The sequence below is a fragment of the Centruroides vittatus genome, unplaced genomic scaffold, assembly GCF_030686945.1.
Source record: "Centruroides vittatus isolate TY-2023 unplaced genomic scaffold, ASM3068694v2 contig_799, whole genome shotgun sequence".
Classification (NCBI taxonomy): domain Eukaryota; kingdom Metazoa; phylum Arthropoda; class Arachnida; order Scorpiones; family Buthidae; genus Centruroides; species Centruroides vittatus.
The window spans coordinates 3637575-3649322 of NW_027122516.1; the positions used below are offsets into that span (position 1 = coordinate 3637575).

The 11748-nt window shown below is 31.2% G+C and overlaps 1 protein-coding gene across 1 annotated transcript; it reads left to right on the forward strand.

Annotated features, from left to right (window-relative positions):
* Positions 1–8946: 8946 nt before the first annotated feature.
* On the forward strand, positions 8947–10960 carry LOC136981929 (BTB/POZ domain-containing protein KCTD16-like). The gene has a single exon (XM_067278329.1). It carries the CDS (start codon positions 9131–9133, stop codon positions 9926–9928), a length of 798 nt encoding a protein of 265 aa, XP_067134430.1. The 5' UTR covers positions 8947–9130; the 3' UTR covers positions 9929–10960.
* Positions 10961–11748: the final 788 nt, after the last annotated feature.

Sequence of the window (11748 nt, forward strand, 5' to 3'; positions counted from 1 at the left end):
AACTTATTTTCTTTAAAATTTAAAGTTTTAGTACGTATAAATTATATTTAAAAAAATCTATTATAAAATCATACATTTATGTACAGTACAATAATATATTTTATCACGTACTGTACAGTACATATTCAGTTTCAAAACTAACTGTTGTGGCAACATTAGGACCTCTCAGAGAGGCCTCCAAACTTTGGGCCGTTTTTTCTGTATGTATGGATGTTTGTGAGGGACATGATTTTAAAGCTTAATAACTTTCGTTCTTTTTGCCAAATTTTTCTGAAATTTTGCAGGGAGGTATGTGTATTAGGGGGTTGAAGCTGTTAATTTTTGATGGTTAAAGGGTCAACGGGATGGGAAGATAGAGCGAGTTACGTGTCACATCTGGAGTGGGGTCAGACTTAATGAAGACTTTACTCGTTATTAGCATTTACAATTTCTTTTTTAAAACTAATCTCTACCCTAAAAATTACGTTTCTTGCCATTTTATAATAATAACGTATGAGATTTTATTTTAAAAACTTTTTAACAGATGGCGCCACACGCAATTTTAACGGGAAAGTTACGCAACTCGTTGCTGGATTTCTTTATTAAGAATTTCAGCCCAGCACTGTGAATACGACACAATAAATAATTACTCGTTCATCCAAACAAAATAATCTGAGTTCAAGCACAAGTGGGTTGCGAGTTCATGTCGTAAGCCATTGCATGCAACAACCCGTCCTTAAACCCTCAAAGAAATATAAATGACACGGATATAGACTTGCAAACAAATGTATAAACAAAGAAAAACTAACGTTAAAAGAGAACCATTTGTAAATATTTTCCCGTTGGAAAAGAGTGGAAGGCACACAAAGCACTCGACACCATTAACTTGATTGATGTAATGACAAATCCTTCCTTGAAAAATACTTAAGACAATGAAGTACAGCAAACAGAAAAGGCACTAATAAGAATTTATAGATCGACTATCAACAGTATAATAGCTTTTGTTAAATTTAGTACACATATATTTATCAATCTATCAAATAAACTTTCAAGTTTCTGTTGTTTACCCGCTGCAGATTAGTCAATTAAAAACATTCTTTTAATAACGTTTTCTTGCGTTAAACATTTATAAATTGTTCTTAAAATTGAAAAAAAAAAGTCATTTATTTTCTATAAGAGCGAGATCCTAAAATTTAAAAACTACAATTTTCTTTAATTTTTAACAATTACAAAGTCTTTGTTGATATATAAAAATGCTTCGAATTCTTGATGTAAAGGCTTTCTTCCCCCCTATTAAAAATGCTAAAACGATCTTTCTTCTAAATAAATTACAAAATTAAAAGCGAATTTAGAGCTCTGTGTCATAAATGAGGGGAGTTAAACTAAATAATTTATATGTTTATCGCTTACAATAAATTATTTAAAATCGTATTAAGATTATCTTTATCTCTGAGAGTTATTTCAATTTTTTCCCCCCACTTAAGATTCAAAATAAGAGATAAATATTTTCAAACTGTACAGTAAATGTACAGTAAACAAAGAGTAAAGTATTTAACTAAATGCCCACTCAAATAATTAAATGAAGATTCATTTATAGTATACAAATTCATAACTTTCAATATTCTCAATCTTTAATGGATAAATAATTTAAAATTTAAACTTAAATTGTCTTTTTTGAAATTAAAATAATCTCACCCCCTCTCTCATCTTGCTTCATCTCTTCTCCCTCCTTTTTTTTCTTTCTTTTCTCTTCTCTTCTGTTCTTCTCTTTCCTCTCTTCTTTCTCTCTCACTTAATCCCCCTCTCTATCATAAATCTTATATTGTGATCATATAATAATGTATCATTTGAAACAAACATTCAAGTCTTGTATTTCATATATTGTTTTTAAGAATGATTTTAGAAATGAAAATTACTCGGACATATTTACACTAATTTAAAATTTTGAATTGATACGTCGTTACTTCATTTATTTTTTTACTCTTCTCTGTAGACACTAAAAGGGCCCTTTTTATATGTATCCACCTCGGTTGACCCACAAATGAGGCAATCGAGTGGTCAGGGATTGGATTGAATTGATGTAATAAGGTAAGACAGTGTATGGACGATCTGTCAAAGGAGAGTGCCTCTTAGGAGGACTTACGAAAAATTTTCCCCTATTCAGGTGTTAGAGGTGTGGAGAAATTCCAGAAAAATTCACGTGGCTACCCTGTTGGTGAGGGGCGAATCTGTGACCAGTGTGTTTTTCCACTCCACTCTTGTTACTTTCCTGGCTGTTATAACGAAACGTGGGTTACATTTCCGGCTTTTTATTGTAATCCTGTCATATTCGACCTACTGGGTTTTTGGGATCGTGATATTTTGACACCTCTGAACCCAAAAATGTAAAAAAAAACCTGATACCTTTGTGTGTGTGTGTGTGTGTTGTGTTTCGTTTAATATTGCTGGATGGAAGATTAAGATTAAGATGTAAGATTAAGAAACGAAATTTGGCACGGTAACTTGTATATAAAGGGCATTTATGCTGTTAAATTTCAGTGGGTAAAGGTGGGGGGGGTTTACGTGTCATAACTCGAACCTGAACTTTTTAATCGTTATTGACATTTACAATATATTTAAAAACTCGTCTCTACCTTCAAAAGTAAAGCTTTCGACTTTTTAAAATAATATATTAATAAATTATCATATTTCTAATAGTTATAACAGCCGGGAAAGTCACGCAACCCGTTGATGGAAATTTTTTTTCCAAAAATCTGCAATACTGTGTATGTAAACACTAACTTTTTTTTACTGTAAAATTTTAGGTTTATTTTATGAAATAAATAAATATTTTAAAGATTTCAGAAATATTACGTTATTTTTTAAAAACTGAAATATTTTTTAAATTTAATGTTAACGGTCAATAAACGATTTGAAAAAAATTATGCCCATTTCAATAATTCTGATTGGCTTGTTCATCTAACGGGCACTTATTGTTAGTGTCGCCATCTGTCGAGCGATAAGTGAAAATGTTAATTTTACTTTTAAATATTTACATATATTTTTATATATTTACTTTATTTTTTCGAAATTTTAAATTTAATATTGTTTTAAATGTATAAAATAATTATATTTTGCAAAAAATGTTTAAAAAGTTATTGTTGTTGTTATTACCCTGTGTGGAATAATAATTTATTTTCTCTTGCATCACTTAAATAATTTATTAAAATAGTTAGATTGTTTTTATGTAAAAAAATATAAAATTTATATAAAAATTCAACCATAATTCACCAGAGTATAATTTCCAAATGAATATTCACAGCAGGAAAGTATTTATATATAAAAGTAATAATTAAATTTTTAAAATTTTATAGAAAATATGATAGTATATAGACAATTTTCTAAAATATTATATCACATATAGTGTACTGAATGGGAATTATTGTACTGCAATTAAATTGCAGCACAATAATGCCCATTCAGCCCAATTTTCAAATTGCAGACATATACAATCCCACTGACGTCTGGCTATCTGTTCTTCGTTAACGGAGTTAACTAGATGAAAACCGAAACTGGATATGGAAAGCTCGGGCAGGAGGTATATACGAACTTCTGGTATGAACCGGAAGTCAAGTGGTTTCAATTCATAATTTTCTCGAGAACTCGGTTAGTTAGATGGCCGGCATGACTCGATTGTTATTAGGAGAAGTATGATGTACAGGGGCAAGATCAGATGCAAAAAGCTTAGGGAATCAAGCCCAAGTTTTCCTCCCTCCCTGAATACTTACATATAAACTGTATGCTGTACACGAAGGAACATAATAGCATCTGTATATTTGCAGTCCTGTACATCTACATTAATTATTGTAGCTTTTTATATAAGCTCTACTATACAGCGCTCGGGTGTGCTTTGCATACTTTAAATTTGTAATTTATATAATAATGTATAATAAGAAATGCTTACTGAAACTATATCTGAATAAACAGTATGCTGGACAAATTAAGGCGTGAAATAGAGTTTATATAATAATATTACTCTTTAAAAAATCGAGCAAAAAGTTGCGTAACTTTCCCGGCAAGAGTTAAAATCCGCTGTGGCCCCATCTGTTACGACATTTTGTTTGAAAAATCTTACATGATTTAATTATATAATAATTACAAATGCTAATAACGAGCACGATCCTCATTACTCCGTCCCCACTCGAGAAGCGACACGTGAACTCTCTCTATCTCCCCGCCCCGTCGACCTTTCACCACCAAAATTTAGCAGCATCGACCTCCCCAATACAAAACTCCCCCTTCAAAATTTCAGAAATTTTCGACAAAAGGCACAAGAGTTATTAAGCTCCAAATAGGATGAACAAAGCGTGGTCCTTACACACTAGCATTCATACGTAAAGAAAAACACACCAAATTTTTTAGCATTTCTCAATTTTTCAAGGTCCCCCGAATCCAAAAATGTAAAAATTTGGGGGTCATTTTTTGGCTGATCGCCGTACTCATTTACACCCCACACTTATTGTATAAACAAATGTTTTGTGGAGTGAAACTTAAAATTGAATATTTATACACTAGAAAATAATAATAATTGATTCTTTGTCTGTTTATTATTATGTACAAAGTTCTATATAAACACATATACTTTATGTTTGAGTAGTAACATTTATCAAATTTCTTTATCTTTATTTGAAAGATAAACAATACTTTCTTTCTTTAGAACTTTCCTTTTACTAGCAAATATCATTTATTTCCTGTAAAAGGAATGTCAATCTTAACAAGAAAAGGAGCGTAAACTAACTCTGAATAAATAGACTCGGATCCCTCCCATTTTTTTATGAGACGTCACGCGTGACGGGATCTATACGTCACTTCTGGTCACGTGGCCGAATTAGGTCAAGGACGTAATCTTACTACTTCCTGCATGAGCCCACATGTAATTTTAATTGTTAGATTTCGTTCACTCTGTTTTGCATCACGTTTCTTTTCCAGTTACGTAAATGAACTTTACGGAAGGGATAATTAATAATTAACTTAATTGTAATGGGGGAGGTTTTTAATGGTAATTTTAATTGTGATTTAAACTAACTCACCAATAATCACAATTTAATCACAATTAAATCACCATTAATCACAATTAAAATTACCGTAGTTAATTTTAATTGTGATTAAATCAATTTAATTGTGATTAAATCGTGATTATGTACTGTACAAAGTTGAGGAGGGTTGTGTATTAGGGGGTAATTTTAATTGTAATTAAATTATCTCCATAAATTGTGATTACCCGTTAATTGTGATTTAAAATATTATTAAACCATTAAAAATTAAATCACAATTAAAATTACCGTAGGTAATTAAACGGGTGCTTAAATGCTCAACTTCATCATTGTTTAATTGCCTGTGTTTGTAGTTTAAACAAACATGTACTCACGTAAGCGTGCGTAATTCTGTGCGATACATATGCGCATATTTAAATAACTTAAGATCTAATAAATACAATTCTGCACTTTACTAATATTCATACTCGCTGATTTTGAATGGATTATATTGAATTTTATAACACGTACAGCGTTTAATCTTTACTTAGCGAGTTTTTCTTTGCCTGTAAAACCAAAAATCTTATTCATTTCACACTTTTACACACCTGGTGTTATATATAACAGAGAGAAAGTATGGCCTTCGATCAAAAAATAACCCCCCCAAAATTGTTTTTACATTTTTGGACTCGGGAGACCTCAAAACATCGAGAAATGTGAAAAAGAAGGGGGGGTGTTTTTTTTCTGTACGTATGGTTTTAGTGTGTGGGGGACACGTTATGTTTTCCCACTTTTAAGCTTAATAACTTCTGTGCCTTTTGTCGAAAATTTCTGAAATTTTACAGGAAAGTTTGTGTATTAGTGTCATTGATCATGTTAAATTTTGGTGGTTATAGGTCAACAGAGTGGGGAGATACAGGGGATCACGCGCCACATCTCGAGTGGGGTTGGATTTTTAATTAAGCTTTTTGACGTTTTATAATAATATAATATTTTTTTATAATGAAATCTCATAACAGATGGCACCACACAGAATTTTAACTCTTGCTGGGAAAGTTACGTAACTGGTTTCCGGACTTTTTGTAATTTAAACATGAAGTTTTTAGGGGTATGTATAGGAGCTCAAGTGAAGAAAAACGATTTGATTTATATATAGTTTTACTAATCAGATTGACTTTTCTATTACTAAGAAGTTTTATCCGCTTTACCATCAATGCTAGGAGCGTTAATAAGATCTTTGAAAAATCCATCCAAATCCTATTTTTAGAGAATAAAGAAATTTCCCCCTTTAACTTCTCCGTACAGCAGACAACTTATACAGGGAAGAGGATATTCGGGGCAAACTCATGACGTGAACTAGAACGATTTTCTTAGAATTCTTTAATTCTTCTGCTTTGCCAATTTTATATTTTTACGAAGAGTCTTCAAAGATAATACATTTTTATTTTATAAAAAATAATAAAATTTAAAGAGAATTTTAAAGAATTTGATAATATTTTCAGTATTGATAGATGCTGGAATATAACGTGGCACGATTCGTTCACCCACTTTGAAGCTTAATAACTCCTGGGCCTTTTGTCGAAAATTCCCGAAATTTTGCAGGACGGTTCGTTTATTAGGGGGATTGATGCTGTTAAATTTTGGTAAATGAAGGACAACGGGGTGGGGAGATAGGGTTGATGAAGAGAATGATTTTACAGCAATTTCTGCCCTTAGTAAAGGGAGATTTAATCAAAACCTGAGCAATTATTTTTGAATATGAAAAATGTATTGATATTTAACAATTTTTAATTAATTATTATTATATTTTAAATAAATAAAACATTGACATTTTGAATTATTAATTGTTGTAATTCGTGTGGGAAACGGAATTAATCTGCCGAATTAAAAATAAATGAGGCAATTCTACTCCTCTATTATTATTGATAATTTAAGAATATCATTCTATATAAATTTTTAAATGAAATTATTAATTTAAACTTACACCATGATACTTACAATCAATCTAATTTATCCTTTTAAGCGAAATTAACGGTAAATTTTGAATTATATACACTTGATTATGGCAATTATTTTCTCTTATTCATCTCTAAATATGCTTGGTTCGTAATAATAGGAATGAATTTTGACTTGTAAGACCTTAGGTTATAATAGGAGGCCCTTTTTATAAGTAGAAATCAATTCAAAAGTGTAAGAATTTAAGCAGAGGTTTAGGGCCCATCTTTTTTAAGGATGATATTTATAAAAATAGGGTTGATAAAAGGAAAATTCTTTACACTTTTTGACGTGAGAGAGATTACAATAAACTTCAATAAAAGCTTTTAAACATATATTTTATACATTTATACAGGGTGGACCAAAAATCAGTTAACATCGTAAAGACGAAATTCCTGTCTTACTCAAATATTTGTTTGAAACGTGATTACGTAAGTAATTAATCGATTTTGTGGGCGAAAGAAATGCTATTTTTGGCCCTTTTTACGATTTAAAACCTGGTTAACTAACTTTCGGGCCACCCTGTATGTTAATAATTGTACCTGTAAGAAAAATAATGAAGGGAAAAAAATTTTTTTTTGTTTAGAATTTTGTGCCTGAATATAAAATTTCAGGCACGAAATTATTAAGGCTGCATGCAGCCTTAAAAAGTCATGCATAAATAAATAAAACTGTACAAATTATTATATAAAATATTAAGTAAAATTATAATTTGTTAGAGTAGTTATATGCTCTTTTTTTATATGGTGACGAACTGATATATAAAGAGTAAAACCTGTCTAAAACGGAACCTGTCTAAAGGGGAAAAATTCTTCGGAACGGAGGGAATTTTCTTACGTTAAAAAAAGAACCTGTTTAAAACGAAAATAAATATTCGGTGCGATTCCGGTTTACACAGGTTTTACTGTATATCTTTTTTTTCAAAAGTTTCCTAGGAATTATGAGTAAAATAAGGAAAATAAATTAAAAATAAGTGAAATAAAGTGATCCTTTCAAACTTAACATTAATTTAATACAGCGATGAATCATTTAAATTAACTTGTAATTAAATTTTCTACTAAATTACTGGCTGAGAAAACGGCATTTTGAAATGTTATTTAAATCAAAATTAATAAAATTTCAATTTAATTTTACATTTTCTCACTTTTAATACGTCACAAGCATTCATATTTATCCTACAAACAGTTTTGTGTTAAAAATAACACAAAAAATCCTCGTTTATCGCTATTAAATTATCGACACACACAACAAATGTACGTTTAACTTTAAAACTATTACAGCTACTTTTTATAAACTTAAATATTTTCGTATAAGATATATCCTGCCGTAGAATTACAAAGAAAGAAATTAAAATATTCAAAATTAACCGATTTATACCCTATTTTGTGTTTGCTTAAATATAAAGTGGATAGAGTTTAGTGGGATAAAAACTTTCAAATATCCTTAACTCGATATTAAAAATTTACACCGATATTTAATTAAATTCGATAATGTTTTCGGTTGTAAACAAAGAAAAAGCACCACTTTATCGAGGCAAAATTTAATTTTTAATAGTTAAAATAAACAGAATGCAGTCAGGAAAAATCAATAGGAAAGTTTCGCCAGGATTACTAATTACTTTTATTAGCTTTGCAAGTCGATAAAATCCAATCTAGGCAATTTTAACCCGTAAGTAACGCTTATCACGTGCTTTATCCCTATAATAGGATCAGTAAGGTCTTTTATATTAAATTATCGTTAACCTTTCATCAGCATCACAGTATAACCATCTGTCAGTGGACGTTAACCGATTCTAGAAGGGGGGTGGATTTGACGACGAGAGAAGCATCATTTAATTAAACAAACGTTTGTTCATCCCTTTAATTACACACCAAATTAGTCGCATCAACTTACGACCAAGTACACACGGAGGGAGGATGGAGAGGAGGAAGAAGAAGAAAAAATTAACACAGACGAACACCAGATGGCAGTGAATGGATCAATAATCCTGATGTACAACCCCTGCGCAGCTGGTGACTAGGCATAGATAGAGCTAGACTGTCATTCTGAACAGCATACCTGTTTCCATGAGGACTCGTAACCTACCTTGATCCAAACTTAAAAATTGATATATCTAGACACCAAGAGGGGTAAGAAAACGAAACATGTCTACGAATGGCGGTGACGTCGTCGGTGGATTTCCATCAGTCATCGAGTTGAACGTAGGAGGAGTGTTTTACAGCACCTCGCTGGAAACCCTGACAAAGGATCCGAATTCTCTACTAGGCCAGATATTCGGGAGTAAAGAGGGCCGTTCCAACATAATCAGAGACTCGAAGGGCAAGTATTTTATCGATCGCGATGGTGTACTCTTCCGTTACATCCTGGATTACCTGAGAAATTTGAAGGTGGTGCTACCCGAGAATTTCCACGAGCGCGAGAGATTAAAAGCGGAAGCCGAGTACTTCAATTTACCGGATATGGTGGCCAGCATCTCTAACATAACGTCAGCTTATCCGACCCGCTACCCGATTAACCAGCAGTTCAGTAATTTGGCGGTGACACCGACATCGCCCGGAAATTACAACACCGGATACATAACAGTGGGTTACAGAGGGACATTCGCATTCGGTCGTGACGGTCTGGCAGACGTGAAATTTCGTAAACTGACACGTATCCTGGTATCCGGTAAGGTCACGCTGTGCCGTGAAGTTTTTGGTGACACACTTAACGAATCACGCGATCCGGACCGATGTAACGATGACCGATACACGGCCAGGTTTTTCTTAAAACATAACTTCTTGGAGCAGGCATTCGATAACCTTCAAGAAGCTGGGTTTCGGTGCATGGCTGCATGTGGTTCGGGCACTTCCGGTAACGGTAACGAACCGTTAAAACCGGGTATGGATTCCGAAGAGAACCGCTGGAATCACTATAACGAGTTTGTGTTCGTCAGAAGTTAAAGGAAAACGTTCACCTGCAAATTTTCCTTCTATTCTTCTCCTTTGTGTCTAATCACTTCATAGAGAACTTTTTACCGTTCAGCACTTACCATAAAAGAGAATTAATTATTATTCATTTGCACACGTAATTTAGTTCTACCGTATCTAGGAAAACGAGGAAGTTCTTTCTTAGAAGATTATACTTTAAAATAATAATAATAATAATAAATTAAAGAAAAAAACTCTATGTTCTTCAGTGTTAAACATTTTCTGCTAAGAAATATAATCTATAAAAATATACATAGATATCCATGTGCATAATGTGTATTAAATATATGTTCAAAAGGGTGATTATCGAAGAGGAGCAATAAGAAGATCGTCTCTTCGATTACGTTGGGAACAAAGGAAAAAAACAAACAAAAATAGAAAACTAAAATTGCCAATCTGTGACTCATAAAACGAACAATAATTCGTCGAGAAATAAAAAAAAATGTATACAAATTAACCAATCAGGTAAGAGAATTTAAGAAGAATTATGCACTTCTCGACTATTTATCACTGTGTTACTTAGTTATATATATATATATACATAAACACACAGATTTCGGCCAAAATTGAACAAAATTATGCATGAGTAACTTCTAAAATATTTTTAAAAAAAATTATTTTAGTTTTTCTAAGAAAAGAGTGTGCAGAAAACCTTTTCGTTTCCCGTTTTTCTTCTTTAAAAATTTGATAAACAGCTTACAAGTGCAGTAAACTGTACCATTTATCAGTATAAAAGTTTAATGCGAACGATCAAAAACTGCTTTTATTGATTTCTTAGCTGGGAGCAATCATTGATTTATCTGTCAAAAAATTCAAAAAAGAAAAAAAATCCTTAAAAATTTATACTGCCATTTGATATATGAAGGAATTTTCAAAGAATGTTATCTTTTAAGAAAAGTAACCACTAATGTTTTTAATCAAACAATAAAAAACACTGCACCAAAAAAAACCATACTTGAAGCTATTTAAAGATCATTAAAAATCATTTTTTTTAAAGCTGTGAAGATTCTTTTTAATGCTAAAAGTAATTTTAAAAAGTTTTCTTTACGATTAGTGATGTTAACTGGTGATTTTTTAGGAAATTTACTTATTATTATTATTTTTTTACTTTAATTATCCGTTTTTATGGAGTCTCGAGATGTAACTCGAGGAACAGCACTGTAGAAAATGAAATTTCCCAGTTCTGTTTCGTTGTATTACTAATTTTAATGTTTAAAAATTCCCAGTTACGTCTTCTACTTTAATTCCTGCTTCAATAAAGTTAAAAGATGTAACTGAAATTGTTTGAAAAATTTTATCGCTTATAACTGATTTTTAAGTCTTGTTTCGATGATCGTTAACGTTAATAATTTATCAGTTATATATTTCTTGTGCTGATTCTTTCACTAAATCAAAGAAGTAACCGAGATGTACCATTGGTTACGACTGATTTTTAAAGATTATTTATCAGTTACTACTATAATTTGACTGTCTCTTTCGACAAAAGGAAGTAACTGATATATCTTAAGAAGTATTGTTTTTAAGGCTTGTTAAAAAAAAAGCAATGATCAATTGACATTTACGCTTAAAATTGATCAGTTACGCCTTTAATTTGATGATCACTTTCAAAAAATAGTAACCGAGTAGTTCCTAAAATCATCAGTTACATCTTCGGCATCTTCAAAAGAAAAAGTTTAAAAAAAATGTAATTGATTCAAATAAAATGAAAAAGAAAACACAATTAAAATTAAATTAATCATCATTTAAATGATCAATTACTTAATTCAAATTAATTTCAAAATTCTTAAATCAAA